Here is a 15,310-nt window from a genome sequence, read left to right on the forward strand (position 1 = left end):
AATCGATATATCTGAAAAATACGAGGTGTCAAAGTGGTGAATTTCACCTCACTTCGTTTTGCTCCATTAAATTGACTCAATTTCATCCCTTTGCTGAGAATTTTTGTATTTGGAGGATAATAATCTAAATAATTCGAAATATTTGTTACAATAACTATCAGTGCTTGATTTAATGTTTGAATTTGATTGCTTCAAATTGCGCAATTTTAAGTAATTCGGCGTCAGATGTTAATTTTTTGCAAGAAGAATTAAATATATATGTGGGATTTGGTATTGCGTTTGATGTTTTGTTTGTTAATTCGTTGGATAAGGCTTTATCTGGGTTCCACGGATGAATACCATACTGATGCATTGACTTAATCACAAGCATCAATTAAAATTCTTACAATTTTTAACCTTGGTTTTGGGGTATTTGATAAATTATCTTGCTCATATGTGTAAAGCGGAACATATTTTAACCTGTTATTCTTTGATCTCAAAGATGCTGCACATCCTACATCAAATAACTGGAGAACTACTGTGCAGTAAGCTGGAAATGTCAAGAGTTCAATTCTGAAGAGACTCAAAAGTTTGCAAGTAAAATAACTTACTCGGCTGATATGATTATCACCGAATACGATATTATGCTGAGCTGCTGTGATAGCATCAAGACTTGAGCGATATCTCTGGATTTCGATAATAAAAGTTAAATTAAAGATATCCCATATCTTCTTTGTCATCCATCCATAAGATTGTCCTGTAAGGAATGCTCTCACGGAGCGGAGTTCCTGTGAACAATTTTATATTCCTGGAACAATAATAAATGGTTTCATCCGGTATCCTTCAGAATTATATGGGAAGATACTAGTAACAAGCACAAATTCATGCTCTTCTTTGGTTAAAGGAGGGTTGCTTTCAGTGCAGATAACTTTGTAACGCTTTGATGAAGCAGAGATGTTTCATAAATACTCCACTTATTCCATGGATCAATTCCTGCCGTATACTGAAATTAATGTAAGAAGTTAGCAACTGTTGCTGTGTTACAGTACTTTGCTCGTTTTTCCTCATTTTCTTTTGAGCTTTTGATCTCAATGTTGAGATCAGAGCAAACTCTGTTTAACCATGATCTTGAGGGGAGATATACTTCTAGCGAAGTAAACAATTCTTTTTCCTCTTGTTGGAAATTCGTCTGGATGAACAAGGCCAGCTAGATATAAAGCTCTGCTGTATCTATACTCCAGTAATTCGTAGGCAATCTGATAAGCTTCGATTACCTTTTCACATGCAAGACCTTTTGCTCTTTGATTGATTTCACCATAAAAATCAAGTAATTCGACCTCTGAAAGATACGATGGTTCTCCACCATTACATGTGGTTGTCCATACATTTTCCGCAATTGTATGTCGCAACTCTGCAGTTATTGAATCATCGCGTTCCATGTGAAATTCATCTTTGTTATCAGTGTAGCACTTTTTGTTTAGTCTTCTTTTGAAGATTTTACGTTGAATACGAGACAAAACTGCTTTTTCTCAATGAAGTTTACATTTGGCTTTAATGTAATTAAGACTTTTCATGTCACTTTTTGTAAAGTTCATTTTCGGTACGGAACAAATGCATATATTAATGCATTAATTCTAAATGTAATAAATTTTGTATCTTTGAAAATTTCAAAGTTAAAAAAAATTGGACTAATATTATTCGTCTTCAAATGTACTATGCAAATTAAAGTTTTTGGGCTATGGATTCTGTGGGATAAGATTATTGAAATTTTGGATGTTCCTCGAATTGGCCAGAGATTCGAGTGTCAATGCCTTGTTCCATAACATAGTAATTGTGTTTGTGACTGAGCATATTTTTTTCTAAAATATAGAGATTAAAATTGTAAAAATCTTCATTTAAGGAGTTCCTGTTAAATGATTGTGACTTGATTATATTTGTGTCGTTTTTGGTAGTCTCTTTATTCGATTTTGATGAATTTATGTTCGAAATTCGGTATTTAACTAATAAGATTCAGAGTAAAACACTGGAAATCGGATATTCTCTATGCCAATGAACTGGACAATCTGTGTGTTTGGGAGGTGAAATTCCAAATTTTTTTGAAATCCCGAAAATGAAGATCAACCCTTTATTTTTGATTAAGATATTTTACAATTTCAGATTTTTTTGAATACTTTTGATTCGGTTTTGTTAAAAGCATATCAGCTAACTTGTTTTAAAAATCACATATTTTTATGTGGTAAGACGAAATGATGGAAGTGAGGCATATCTCAATATTTTCACCAGATCTTCAGGCATTTAGCATGGATATATAATTGTTATCATGATTTGTATTTAGTAATATTATTTAATCCAACTTATCAAAGCTAAACAAGATAAGAAATGCGTTTTAATTTTTTTTTCAAACAAAATTGAACAAAAAATACACTTAGAAGATATATTTCTTTAAGTTATTTATAGTAATGGAAATAATATGGTATATCTATCATTAACATATAAGCAGATCATACCTCTCTTGTGCCATGCAATTATGAATTAAGAATTTTGTAAATTCAACTGTATATAATAATCTTTTAATTGAAAAACATCATCAGACCAAGAGATGTTAATCATGTGCATCTAATATAATTGTTTTTGTCTAGTGTTGAAAACAGAAATTCATCAAAAGTGACACCTCAGAAAAGCTATAATATTGAATTTTTGGAACTTTTGATAGAGCACGTTTTTAAATATTAATTAAAGTAAATGTATATTTCGTAAAGATTCTTTTTAATAAAAAATAAAATTTTGAAGAAGAACACAAAATCTTCTGAAAAATAATATCACATAAACTCATATTATTTTCTAATATATAACTATTTTATATAAAAATCAAATTCAATGATCTTAAAAGCGAAGGATAAACCTCAAAATTTACGAATATAATGAGTGGGAATATAATGCTTATCTATCATAAAACCATATGAAATATCAATTTTTGCTTTACGCCTAATTTTTGACGACAATTAGCAAAAAATGTTAAATGTTAACACTCAGTCCATTTGAATATGAAAAATAAAATTGACTTTGATTAAATGTTTTTATTTATCATGCAATTCTTCTTGCGACCAAAGATTTGAATAAAATTTCAAAAAATAAGATAGCTTAAAAATAATATACGGTAGTGTTTACTAATAGATGAATAGTATATAAATTCTATTAAAATGGATTTGATCCAAAAAGATATATAAAATTTGATCATAAATAAAATTGTTTAGAAGTCATTTAAAATGATGTAATTATTCAAATTTTGCTAAAACCCATTCCTCTTTGATATATAACTCCCATTTTTGCATTTCTGGCTCGTACCAAAATTTTGAAACTTCGAATAATTCGTTAGGAGTGTAATTACTATTCGTTTTTGGATTAATATCGAGAGATAAATGTGGTGTATTGTTGTATTTTTCAATGAACTGCTGAACTGAGTCCTTGATTTGTTGAATATCATCCAACTCGTCTGGCAAAAACTTTTCTAAGCTTGGCCACAGGCGCTCCACCTTGCCGTTCTGTCTTGGCATATACGGCAAGGTGTGCTTCCAAACTATTCCGTTTTCCTGCATAACCTGGCCGAATTCACCGCGGTTTTCACCGCCGTTATCGGTCCAGATGCAGTAAGGGATAAACTCCTCTAAAAGTTTTCTTAAAATATTCGCTGTTGAGTTGGAAGACTTGTTTTTCAATAATTTAGTTTTGAGAACTTTACGTGTCATATCATTCAATATGGCAAAGAATGGAAAAGAAACATTACCGTGAAGGTAATGAATATCGCAGTGCCATATCAAATTCTTTGATATGGCACGATATTTGGTAGGTGGATCTGCTGGTTTGTAATCTCTTTTTGAAGATAAACCTGATTCCATCATAAATTTTTCCACTTGATGAGGCTTTATTTTTTGTAAATTGTCAAAAATTTGATCTTTTGTCAAATCTTCTATATTTTCAAATTCTTTTGCAATTTCTTCTTTTTCTTTCTCACAATCGGGATTTTGAACAATATTTTGAAACCTTTTAATCAATAAATAAGTTTTTGAAATTCCTCCTTTATATTGTGAAACACAAGAATTAATTAATTGTTTTTGTTCAAATGTTGGTGGATTTGGTTTTCTGCCGCGACTAACTTTTGGTAATTCGATTTCTTGAAGTTGAAATGCTCTTCTTATTGTATTTTCGGCAACATTCAATTTAATTTTACCATTTTCCAATTCAACTTCCTTTCCCACACTTTTGTAATATTCACCTTCTTCTATTCTTCTTTTAGCTTCAAATAGCCATTCTCTGTTTATAGATTTGGCAGTAGTCATAAAAGTGGTCCTTCTTTTGTGATAAGATTCAAATTTGAATGTGGATGATAAATAAAAATCAAAAATAATTGTTATAATTTAAATGAAGAAGTAATTTAAAACGATTTTATTTATGATCAAATTTTATATATTTTTTTGGATCAAATCCATTTTAATAGAATTTATATACTATTCATCTATTAGTAAACACTACCGTATATTATTTTTTAAGCTATCTTATTTTTTGAACTTTTATTCAAATCTTTGGTCGCAAGAAGAATTGCATGATAAATAAAAACATTTAATCAAAGTCAATTTTATTTTTCATATTCAAATGGACTGAGTGTTAACATTTAACATTTTTTGCTAATTGTCGTCAAAAATTAGGCGTAAAGCAAAAATTGATATTTCATATGGTTTTATGATAGATAAGCATTATATTCCCACTCATTATATTCGTAAATTTTGAGGTTTATCCTTCGCTTTTAAGATCATTGAATTTGATTTTTATATAAAATAGTTATATATTAGAAAATAATATGAGTTTATGTGATATTATTTTTCAGAAGATTTCATTCTATATGCCTATGAAAAGTACTCTCAAAACTAACTTTTTCCTAATTATAATTAAATCTAGAATATTGTATTATGCTTAGTGTTATTTCATTTTTCTCATTCAATTTAGAATTTACAAATGTCAAAAATTGAGAGCTGTCACTTTTGATGAATTTCTGTTTATTACATAGCATTAATAAAAAAATCATTTGTTCTGATTAATATTTATCCAATAATAATATATATTCATTTTTGAATTTAATTAGCTTTTTTAAAGCTTAATATTTAATAATATTATTATTCAACATTCTTAATAAAATAAGATATATGCTTTATGTCTAATATATGTTTTGTAGAAATTTCGAGGAAATATCAAGGTTTCAACATCACTTCACTTCCACCATTTCGTCTTACGAAAGTTTAATTGTATGATTAAATACTTGGGCCATTCTAATATTTCATCTTTTTGAAATCGATTTTGCTCAATAGGATATGTATTAAAATATTTTTCCAATGCATCCAATAAATTATCCGTGCCATTTATTGATATATCAAGAAAGTCGTTTTGTTTTGTTTCTATCGGGGTAATACGATGTGAAAAGTGACAAAAATATACTATGATTTATATTTCATTGTATAATAAAGTCGAGAAGGGAGTCCTAACCTTAAGAAAGGGCTCTCTTCTCGACTTTCTGCTGCAATCTCACTCGAATTGCGCGTATATACTGCTTCTTTCATTAGAAGTAGTATATACGCGCAACAATATGCCATGGCAAGTGCACTTGTCGCCACTTTTAATGTTTCTCAAATGCAATGCGGGAAGGAGTGGCAATATAGTACTTGGGTAGTTGTGGAGTTATGTGTTAGGAGAGGGAACAGGACAAATTTGCCACACGGCACTTTTTTTTAAAAAAAATTAATGGAGCGGAGCGATACTCTGCTGCAGGAGCCCCAAGGCTCCCAATCATTACGAAAGGGAGCCTCAGGGCTCCTGAGAATCCATCAGCAGAGGCCTTTTCATTTGGCCTCTGCTGATCAAAGATTCGGCGAAGCCATTCTTCGTCTCAGGAGCCCCAAGGCTCCCAATCATTACGAAAGGGAGCCTCAGGGCTCCTGAGAATCCATCAGCAGAGGCCTTTTCATTTGGCCTCTGCTGATCAAAGATTCGGCGAAGCCATTCTTCGTCTCAGGAGCCCCAAGGCTCCCAATCATTACGAAAGGGAGCCTCAGGGCTCCTGAGAATCCATCAGTAGAGGCCTTTTCATTTGGCCTCTGCTGATCAAAGATTCGGCGAAGCCATTCTTCGTCTCAGGAGCCCCAAGGCTCCCAATCATTACGAAAGGGAGCCTCAGGGCTCCTGAGAAACCTCTTTGAGAAGGTTTTCTTTAAGAAAACCTTCTCAAAGATGATTGTCAGCATTCACTCAAAATCTACCAAGAGTTTCAAAGTTTCAAATCTATCTGAAATGAAGCTTTGAATCTCTTGTATATCTAATTGTAGAGGTACCTTTTCAAAATGTCTTCTATTGATTAAATTTAATCAGTAAAAGTCATTTTGAAAAGGTACATCTCTATAATTGCTATTGAGCATTCACTCTTGGAACCTTGGAGCTCTTGTGTAGTGCATGAAAACTCCAAGATTCTAGAATAAAACATATATCATAGACATAATTTCTTCAAATATAATTTAAGGTTATTTTTTAAAAAATTAGAACAGCGTAATTTAAGGTTATTGAAAAGTGACACTTGACAAATTTATCCCGCACTCTTCAAAAATAAGGAAATTTTGATAAATATCCTCATCGCTATTATCATAAAAGATTCAATATCCCTTTCGATATTTAATGACAAATTTGAAAAGGTGTTTGAAATTCTTTCGGATTTTGTTGAATTTAACCCAAAATTTATTATTAATTGTTTACAAGAAATTTTATTTAACTCTTCTTGTAAAGAAAACTTTGCCAATATTTTGAATGCATTTGAAAATTCCGAGCTTAGAATATATTTGGATGAATGCGAAGATGAAATCGATCCTGAAATTTTTGACTCTCTCAAAAATATGTATTCAATTTTAAATGAATCTAATTCTCATCAATAATAACATATGAATAAAAAATAAATGGATTTAATTTTTTTATCAGTTTCAATAGATTACAGTTATTTTTATTTTCTACAATATCTCATTACCAAATCGTTTTAACTCTTTGTATATCAAAGAATAATAATAAGTGACCTGTAATAACCATACTCATAATGGATTAGACCTCAAATTATTTAAAATGTCAATTCAATATTATTAAATTACAATTTCTTTTATTCTAATAGATTTTAACTAGCCAATCATGATTACAAATATTGTAGCCTTCATTAACTCATAATATCGAAGAATATAACTTATATTCATGGACAATTTGTGATTAATTTCCAATAATATATAAAACCGACTCAAATTAATCATGTTGGCATTAGCGCGCATCGATGCTCAATCTACCTGTAGTATTATAAGCTTATATTCCTATTTTTCAGCATTAAAATTGTGAATTACGTAATTTTGTCATAGTTTTACGTAATTTTAATTTTTTTTGATAAGAAAAAAATGACTTTAAAAAAAACGAGATCACTCATAATCTTTTTCTCAGAAAACTGCAGAGTATACAACAAATGTACTCAAACGTGCATTAAGCACAATACCTGGTCCCCATTTCGCTCTATGGACCGATAATGGTACAAAAAATAAAGAAAAATTGCAAAAACGTTCCCACTTTTTGAGAGGGATGTTTTGCAAAATAATTTTATGGACATCTCTGGAAAGTTTCATTTCAGTTTGATAATATATCCAACACCTATATAGAAGAGCCTTGCTGATTTGACCTGAAAGAGCGAAAGTTAGTTTTTTGATTTGAAAACCCTGCAATTTAATATTGTTAAGGACTCAATGTAGAAATATGATATAATATCATGTAGAGATCAATCATCTTCCAAAAATCTTCTATGTATGAAAGAAAAAAATTTGCAAAACGTACCTCTCAAGAAGTGGGAACGTTTTGCACACTCTCGAAAATAAAACACAATTTCATTAATTATTATGCGAAAGGGGAATTGAACATATTTTTATTCAACCAGATAATCCTCAGGCCAACAGATTTCGCAAAGAGAATTTCCCCAAACAGTAAGATTTTTCAAAAAAAGAAATATAATGCGAAGAATTAAGATTAATCACCGAAAAAACAACTGATTTTACTTACTTTAATGATTTTGAAGATATGCAAATTATCAGGAAGAAAGCTCAATATAACAAATAAAATAATATTCTAATTTGCAAGAATGGGTTTAATGACTACGCACAAATACATAGCCTCATACATATCAACAAAGGTCTTGGGTCTCCGAGGTTCTCAATTTCATCAGAAACCGCTATATGATAACCAAGCTTACTCAGATCTACACATAAATACATAGCCTCATACATATCAACAAAGGTCTCTCTACTCTTAAGTTCCAATTCCCAAAATTTTATTTTTATATTTATTGGCAAAAGGTAAAAGTTCCAAATTATCGTATCGTTAATTTTTAATTTGCTTTCAAATTATATTTTTTGTACTTACGTTCAATTTTTATTTTTAATAAATTATTTATATTAAAATTTCGAAATATTCATAAATACATTCAATTCATATAATAATAGTCAATATCATCGTTTTGAGAAGATCAGATCCTACACAAAAACCATGGAGAGGATTGTATTTTCAATGTATGCCTCTGGTCGAGCACTAAAAGCAAAAGCTAGACAGTTTTTAACCTGTATAATAAAAATGTATCATATATCTTTTTGGAAAATAAAAACAAATTTTTATTTATTCAATATTATATAAAAAGGTGTTGATATTGCAGGTTTTTCAGTATGTTTTCCATCCCAATAAAACTCAATATTAATCGATATATCTGAAAAATACGAGGTGTCAAAGTGGTGAATTTCACCTCACTTCGTTTTGCTCCATTAAATTGACTCAATTTCATCCCTTTGCTGAGAATTTTTGTATTTGGAGGATAATAATCTAAATAATTCGAAATATTTGTTACAATAACTATCAGTGCTTGATTTAATGTTTGAATTTGATTGCTTCAAATTGCGCAATTTTAAGTAATTCGGCGTCAGATGTTAATTTTTTGCAAGAAGAATTAAATATATATGTGGGATTTGGTATTGCGTTTGATGTTTTGTTTGTTAATTCGTTGGATAAGGCTTTATCTGGGTTCCACGGATGAATACCATACTGATGCATTGACTTAATCACAAGCATCAATTAAAATTCTTACAATTTTTAACCTTGGTTTTGGGTATTTGATAAATTATCTTGCTCATATGTGTAAAGCGGAACATATTTTAACCTGTTATTCTTTGATCTCAAAGATGCTGCACATCCTACATCAAATAACTGGAGAACTACTGTGCAGTAAGCTGGAAATGTCAAGAGTTCAATTCTGAAGAGACTCAAAAGTTTGCAAGTAAAATAACTTACTCGGCTGATATGATTATCACCGAATACGATATTATGCTGAGCTGCTGTGATAGCATCAAGACTTGAGCGATATCTCTGGATTTCGATAATAAAAGTTAAATTAAAGATATCCCATATCTTCTTTGTCATCCATCCATAAGATTGTCCTGTAAGGAATGCTCTCACGGAGCGGAGTTCCTGTGAACAATTTTATATTCCTGGAACAATAATAAATGGTTTCATCCGGTATCCTTCAGAATTATATGGGAAGATACTAGTAACAAGCACAAATTCATGCTCTTCTTTGGTTAAAGGAGGGTTGCTTTCAGTGCAGATAACTTTGTAACGCTTTGATGAAGCAGAGATGTTTCATAAATACTCCACTTATTCCATGGATCAATTCCTGCCGTATACTGAAATTAATGTAAGAAGTTAGCAACTGTTGCTGTGTTACAGTACTTTGCTCGTTTTTCCTCATTTTCTTTTGAGCTTTTGATCTCAATGTTGAGATCAGAGCAAACTCTGTTTAACCATGATCTTGAGGGGAGATATACTTCTAGCGAAGTAAACAATTCTTTTTCCTCTTGTTGGAAATTCGTCTGGATGAACAAGGCCAGCTAGATATAAAGCTCTGCTGTATCTATACTCCAGTAATTCGTAGGCAATCTGATAAGCTTCGATTACCTTTTCACATGCAAGACCTTTTGCTCTTTGATTGATTTCACCATAAAAATCAAGTAATTCGACCTCTGAAAGATACGATGGTTCTCCACCATTACATGTGGTTGTCCATACATTTTCCGCAATTGTATGTCGCAACTCTGCAGTTATTGAATCATCGCGTTCCATGTGAAATTCATCTTTGTTATCAGTGTAGCACTTTTTGTTTAGTCTTCTTTTGAAGATTTTACGTTGAATACGAGACAAAACTGCTTTTTCTCAATGAAGTTTACATTTGGCTTTAATGTAATTAAGACTTTTCATGTCACTTTTTGTAAAGTTCATTTTCGGTACGGAACAAATGCATATATTAATGCATTAATTCTAAATGTAATAAATTTTGTATCTTTGAAAATTTCAAAGTTAAAAAAAATTGGACTAATATTATTCGTCTTCAAATGTACTATGCAAATTAAAGTTTTTGGGCTATGGATTCTGTGGGATAAGATTATTGAAATTTTGGATGTTCCTCGAATTGGCCAGAGATTCGAGTGTCAATGCCTTGTTCCATAACATAGTAATTGTGTTTGTGACTGAGCATATTTTTTTCTAAAATATAGAGATTAAAATTGTAAAAATCTTCATTTAAGGAGTTCCTGTTAAATGATTGTGACTTGATTATATTTGTGTCGTTTTTGGTAGTCTCTTTATTCGATTTTGATGAATTTATGTTCGAAATTCGGTATTTAACTAATAAGATTCAGAGTAAAACACTGGAAATCGGATATTCTCTATGCCAATGAACTGGACAATCTGTGTGTTTGGGAGGTGAAATTCCAAATTTTTTTGAAATCCCGAAAATGAAGATCAACCCTTTATTTTTGATTAAGATATTTTACAATTTCAGATTTTTTTGAATACTTTTGATTCGGTTTTGTTAAAAGCATATCAGCTAACTTGTTTTAAAAATCACATATTTTTATGTGGTAAGACGAAATGATGGAAGTGAGGCATATCTCAATATTTTCACCAGATCTTCAGGCATTTAGCATGGATATATAATTGTTATCATGATTTGTATTTAGTAATATTATTTAATCCAACTTATCAAAGCTAAACAAGATAAGAAATGCGTTTTAATTTTTTTTTCAAACAAAATTGAACAAAAAATACACTTAGAAGATATATTTCTTTAAGTTATTTATAGTAATGGAAATAATATGGTATATCTATCATTAACATATAAGCAGATCATACCTCTCTTGTGCCATGCAATTATGAATTAAGAATTTTGTAAATTCAACTGTATATAATAATCTTTTAATTGAAAAACATCATCAGACCAAGAGATGTTAATCATGTGCATCTAATATAATTGTTTTTGTCTAGTGTTGAAAACAGAAATTCATCAAAAGTGACACCTCAGAAAAGCTATAATATTGAATTTTTGGAACTTTTGATAGAGCACGTTTTTAAATATTAATTAAAGTAAATGTATATTTCGTAAAGATTCTTTTTAATAAAAAATAAAATTTTGAAGAAGAACACAAAATCTTCTGAAAAATAATATCACATAAACTCATATTATTTTCTAATATATAACTATTTTATATAAAAATCAAATTCAATGATCTTAAAAGCGAAGGATAAACCTCAAAATTTACGAATATAATGAGTGGGAATATAATGCTTATCTATCATAAAACCATATGAAATATCAATTTTTGCTTTACGCCTAATTTTTGACGACAATTAGCAAAAAATGTTAAATGTTAACACTCAGTCCATTTGAATATGAAAAATAAAATTGACTTTGATTAAATGTTTTTATTTATCATGCAATTCTTCTTGCGACCAAAGATTTGAATAAAATTTCAAAAAATAAGATAGCTTAAAAATAATATACGGTAGTGTTTACTAATAGATGAATAGTATATAAATTCTATTAAAATGGATTTGATCCAAAAAGATATATAAAATTTGATCATAAATAAAATTGTTTAGAAGTCATTTAAAATGATGTAATTATTCAAATTTTGCTAAAACCCATTCCTCTTTGATATATAACTCCCATTTTTGCATTTCTGGCTCGTACCAAAATTTTGAAACTTCGAATAATTCGTTAGGAGTGTAATTACTATTCGTTTTTGGATTAATATCGAGAGATAAATGTGGTGTATTGTTGTATTTTTCAATGAACTGCTGAACTGAGTCCTTGATTTGTTGAATATCATCCAACTCGTCTGGCAAAAACTTTTCTAAGCTTGGCCACAGGCGCTCCACCTTGCCGTTCTGTCTTGGCATATACGGCAAGGTGTGCTTCCAAACTATTCCGTTTTCCTGCATAACCTGGCCGAATTCACCGCGGTTTTCACCGCCGTTATCGGTCCAGATGCAGTAAGGGATAAACTCCTCTAAAAGTTTTCTTAAAATATTCGCTGTTGAGTTGGAAGACTTGTTTTTCAATAATTTAGTTTTGAGAACTTTACGTGTCATATCATTCAATATGGCAAAGAATGGAAAAGAAACATTACCGTGAAGGTAATGAATATCGCAGTGCCATATCAAATTCTTTGATATGGCACGATATTTGGTAGGTGGATCTGCTGGTTTGTAATCTCTTTTTGAAGATAAACCTGATTCCATCATAAATTTTTCCACTTGATGAGGCTTTATTTTTTGTAAATTGTCAAAAATTTGATCTTTTGTCAAATCTTCTATATTTTCAAATTCTTTTGCAATTTCTTCTTTTCTTTCTCACAATCGGGATTTTGAGCAATATTTTGAAACCTTTTAATCAATAAATAAGTTTTTGAAATTCCTCCTTTATATTGTGAAACACAAGAATTAATTAATTGTTTTTGTTCAAATGTTGGTGGATTTGGTTTTGCCGCGACTAACTTTTGGTAATTCGATTTCTTGAAGTTGAAATGCTCTTCTTATTGTATTTTCGGCAACATTCAATTTAATTTTACCATTTTCCAATTCAACTTCCTTTCCCACACTTTTGTAATATTCACCTTCTTCTATTCTTCTTTTAGCTTCAAATAGCCATTCTCTGTTTATAGATTTGGCAGTAGTCATAAAAGTGGTCCTTCTTTTGTGATAAGATTCAAATTTGAATGTGGATGATAAATAAAAATCAAAAATAATTGTTATAATTTAAATGAAGAAGTAATTTAAAACGATTTTATTTATGATCAAATTTTATATATTTTTTTGGATCAAATCCATTTTAATAGAATTTATATACTATTCATCTATTAGTAAACACTACCGTATATTATTTTTAAGCTATCTTATTTTTTGAACTTTTATTCAAATCTTTGGTCGCAAGAAGAATTGCATGATAAATAAAAACATTTAATCAAAGTCAATTTTATTTTTCATATTCAAATGGACTGAGTGTTAACATTTAACATTTTTTGCTAATTGTCGTCAAAAATTAGGCGTAAAGCAAAAATTGATATTTCATATGGTTTTATGATAGATAAGCATTATATTCCCACTCATTATATTCGTAAATTTTGAGGTTTATCCTTCGCTTTTAAGATCATTGAATTTGATTTTTATATAAAATAGTTATATATTAGAAAATAATATGAGTTTATGTGATATTATTTTTCAGAAGATTTCATTCTATATGCCTATGAAAAGTACTCTCAAAACTAACTTTTTCCTAATTATAATTAAATCTAGAATATTGTATTATGCTTAGTGTTATTTCATTTTTCTCATTCAATTTAGAATTTACAAATGTCAAAAATTGAGAGCTGTCACTTTTGATGAATTTCTGTTTATTACATAGCATTAATAAAAAAATCATTGTTCTGATTAATATTTATCCAATAATAATATATATTCATTTTTGAATTTAATTAGCTTTTTTAAAGCTTAATATTTAATAATATTATTATTCAACATTCTTAATAAAATAAGATATATGCTTTATGTCTAATATATGTTTTGTAGAAATTTCGAGGAAATATCAAGGTTTCAACATCACTTCACTTCCACCATTTCGTCTTACGAAAGTTTAATTGTATGATTAAATACTTGGGCCATTCTAATATTTCATCTTTTTGAAATCGATTTTGCTCAATAGGATATGTATTAAAATATTTTTCCAATGCATCCAATAAATTATCCGTGCCATTTATTGATATATCAAGAAAGTCGTTTTGTTTTGTTTCTATCGGGTAATACGATGTGAAAAGTGACAAAAATATACTATGATTTATATTTCATTGTATAATAAAGTCGAGAAGGGAGTCCTAACCTTAAGAAAGGGCTCTCTTCTCGACTTTCTGCTGCAATCTCACTCGAATTGCGCGTATATACTGCTTCTTTCATTAGAAGTAGTATATACGCGCAACAATATGCCATGGCAAGTGCACTTGTCGCCACTTTTAATGTTTCTCAAATGCAATGCGGGAAGGAGTGGCAATATAGTACTTGGGTAGTTGTGGAGTTATGTGTTAGGAGAGGGAACAGGACAAATTTGCCACACGGCACTTTTTTTTAAAAAAAATTAATGGAGCGGAGCGATACTCTGCTGCAGGAGCCCAAGGCTCCCAATCATTACGAAAGGAGCCTCAGGGCTCCTGAGAATCCATCAGCAGAGGCCTTTTCATTTGGCCTCTGCTGATCAAAGATTCGGCGAAGCCATTCTTCGTCTCAGGAGCCCCAAGGCTCCCAATCATTACGAAAGGGAGCCTCAGGGCTCCTGAGAATCCATCAGCAGAGGCCTTTTCATTTGGCCTCTGCTGATCAAAGATTCGGCGAAGCCATTCTTCGTCTCAGGAGCCCCAAGGCTCCCAATCATTACGAAAGGGAGCCTCAGGGCTCCTGAGAATCCATCAGTAGAGGCCTTTTCATTTGGCCTCTGCTGATCAAAGATTCGGCGAAGCCATTCTTCGTCTCAGGAGCCCCAAGGCTCCCAATCATTACGAAAGGGAGCCTCAGGGCTCCTGAGAAACCTCTTTGAGAAGGTTTTCTTTAAGAAAACCTTCTCAAAGATGATTGTCAGCATTCACTCAAAATCTACCAAGAGTTTCAAAGTTTCAAATCTATCTGAAATGAAGCTTTGAATCTCTTGTATATCTAATTGTAGAGGTACCTTTTCAAAATGTCTTCTATTGATTAAATTTAATCAGTAAAAGTCATTTTGAAAAGGTACATCTCTATAATTGCTATTGAGCATTCACTCTTGGAACCTTGGAGCTCTTGTGTAGTGCATGAAAACTCCAAGATTCTAGAATAAAACATATATCATAGACATAATTTCTTCAAATATAATTTA

The 15,310-nt window shown here is 30.5% G+C and overlaps 2 protein-coding genes across 2 annotated transcripts, besides 14 other annotated features; both read right to left on the reverse strand.

The window, feature by feature from the left end:
* Positions 1 to 1,079: 1,079 nt before the first annotated feature.
* On the reverse strand, positions 1,080 to 1,418 carry TVAGG3_0139080 (uncharacterized protein; the record flags this gene model as incomplete). Its single annotated transcript, XM_051224207.1, has 1 exon — positions 1,080 to 1,418. One exon carries the CDS (start codon positions 1,416 to 1,418, stop codon positions 1,080 to 1,082), a length of 339 nt encoding a protein of 112 aa, XP_051109193.1.
* A 1,200-nt stretch (positions 1,419 to 2,618) lies between these two features.
* Positions 2,619 to 2,656: a mobile genetic element.
* Positions 2,619 to 2,656: a terminal%2Cinverted (terminal inverted repeat of Banshee-A3 transposon ID:TVAGG3_0139090).
* A 601-nt stretch (positions 2,657 to 3,257) lies between these two features.
* Positions 3,258 to 4,316: a mobile genetic element.
* A 683-nt stretch (positions 4,317 to 4,999) lies between these two features.
* Positions 5,000 to 5,036: a mobile genetic element.
* Positions 5,000 to 5,036: a terminal%2Cinverted (terminal inverted repeat of Banshee-A3 transposon ID:TVAGG3_0139110).
* Positions 5,037 to 5,721: 685 nt separating this feature from the next.
* Positions 5,722 to 5,755: a terminal%2Cinverted (terminal inverted repeat of MuDR-4N1_TV transposon ID:TVAGG3_0139120).
* Positions 5,722 to 6,617: a mobile genetic element.
* Positions 6,618 to 9,858: 3,241 nt separating this feature from the next.
* Positions 9,859 to 10,197, reverse strand: TVAGG3_0139130 (uncharacterized protein; the record flags this gene model as incomplete). Its single annotated transcript, XM_051224208.1, has 1 exon — positions 9,859 to 10,197. The coding sequence occupies one exon, from the start codon at positions 10,195 to 10,197 to the stop codon at positions 9,859 to 9,861; it is 339 nt and encodes a 112-aa protein (XP_051109194.1).
* A 1,200-nt stretch (positions 10,198 to 11,397) lies between these two features.
* Positions 11,398 to 11,435: a mobile genetic element.
* Positions 11,398 to 11,435: a terminal%2Cinverted (terminal inverted repeat of Banshee-A3 transposon ID:TVAGG3_0139140).
* Positions 11,436 to 12,036: 601 nt separating this feature from the next.
* Positions 12,037 to 13,092: a mobile genetic element.
* A 682-nt stretch (positions 13,093 to 13,774) lies between these two features.
* Positions 13,775 to 13,811: a mobile genetic element.
* Positions 13,775 to 13,811: a terminal%2Cinverted (terminal inverted repeat of Banshee-A3 transposon ID:TVAGG3_0139160).
* Positions 13,812 to 14,494: 683 nt separating this feature from the next.
* Positions 14,495 to 14,528: a terminal%2Cinverted (terminal inverted repeat of MuDR-4N1_TV transposon ID:TVAGG3_0139170).
* Positions 14,495 to 15,310: part of a mobile genetic element that runs on past the window's edge.

This window comes from Trichomonas vaginalis, chromosome IV (assembly GCF_026262505.1).
Source record: "Trichomonas vaginalis G3 chromosome IV, whole genome shotgun sequence".
Taxonomy (NCBI): Eukaryota; Parabasalia; order Trichomonadida; family Trichomonadidae; genus Trichomonas; species Trichomonas vaginalis.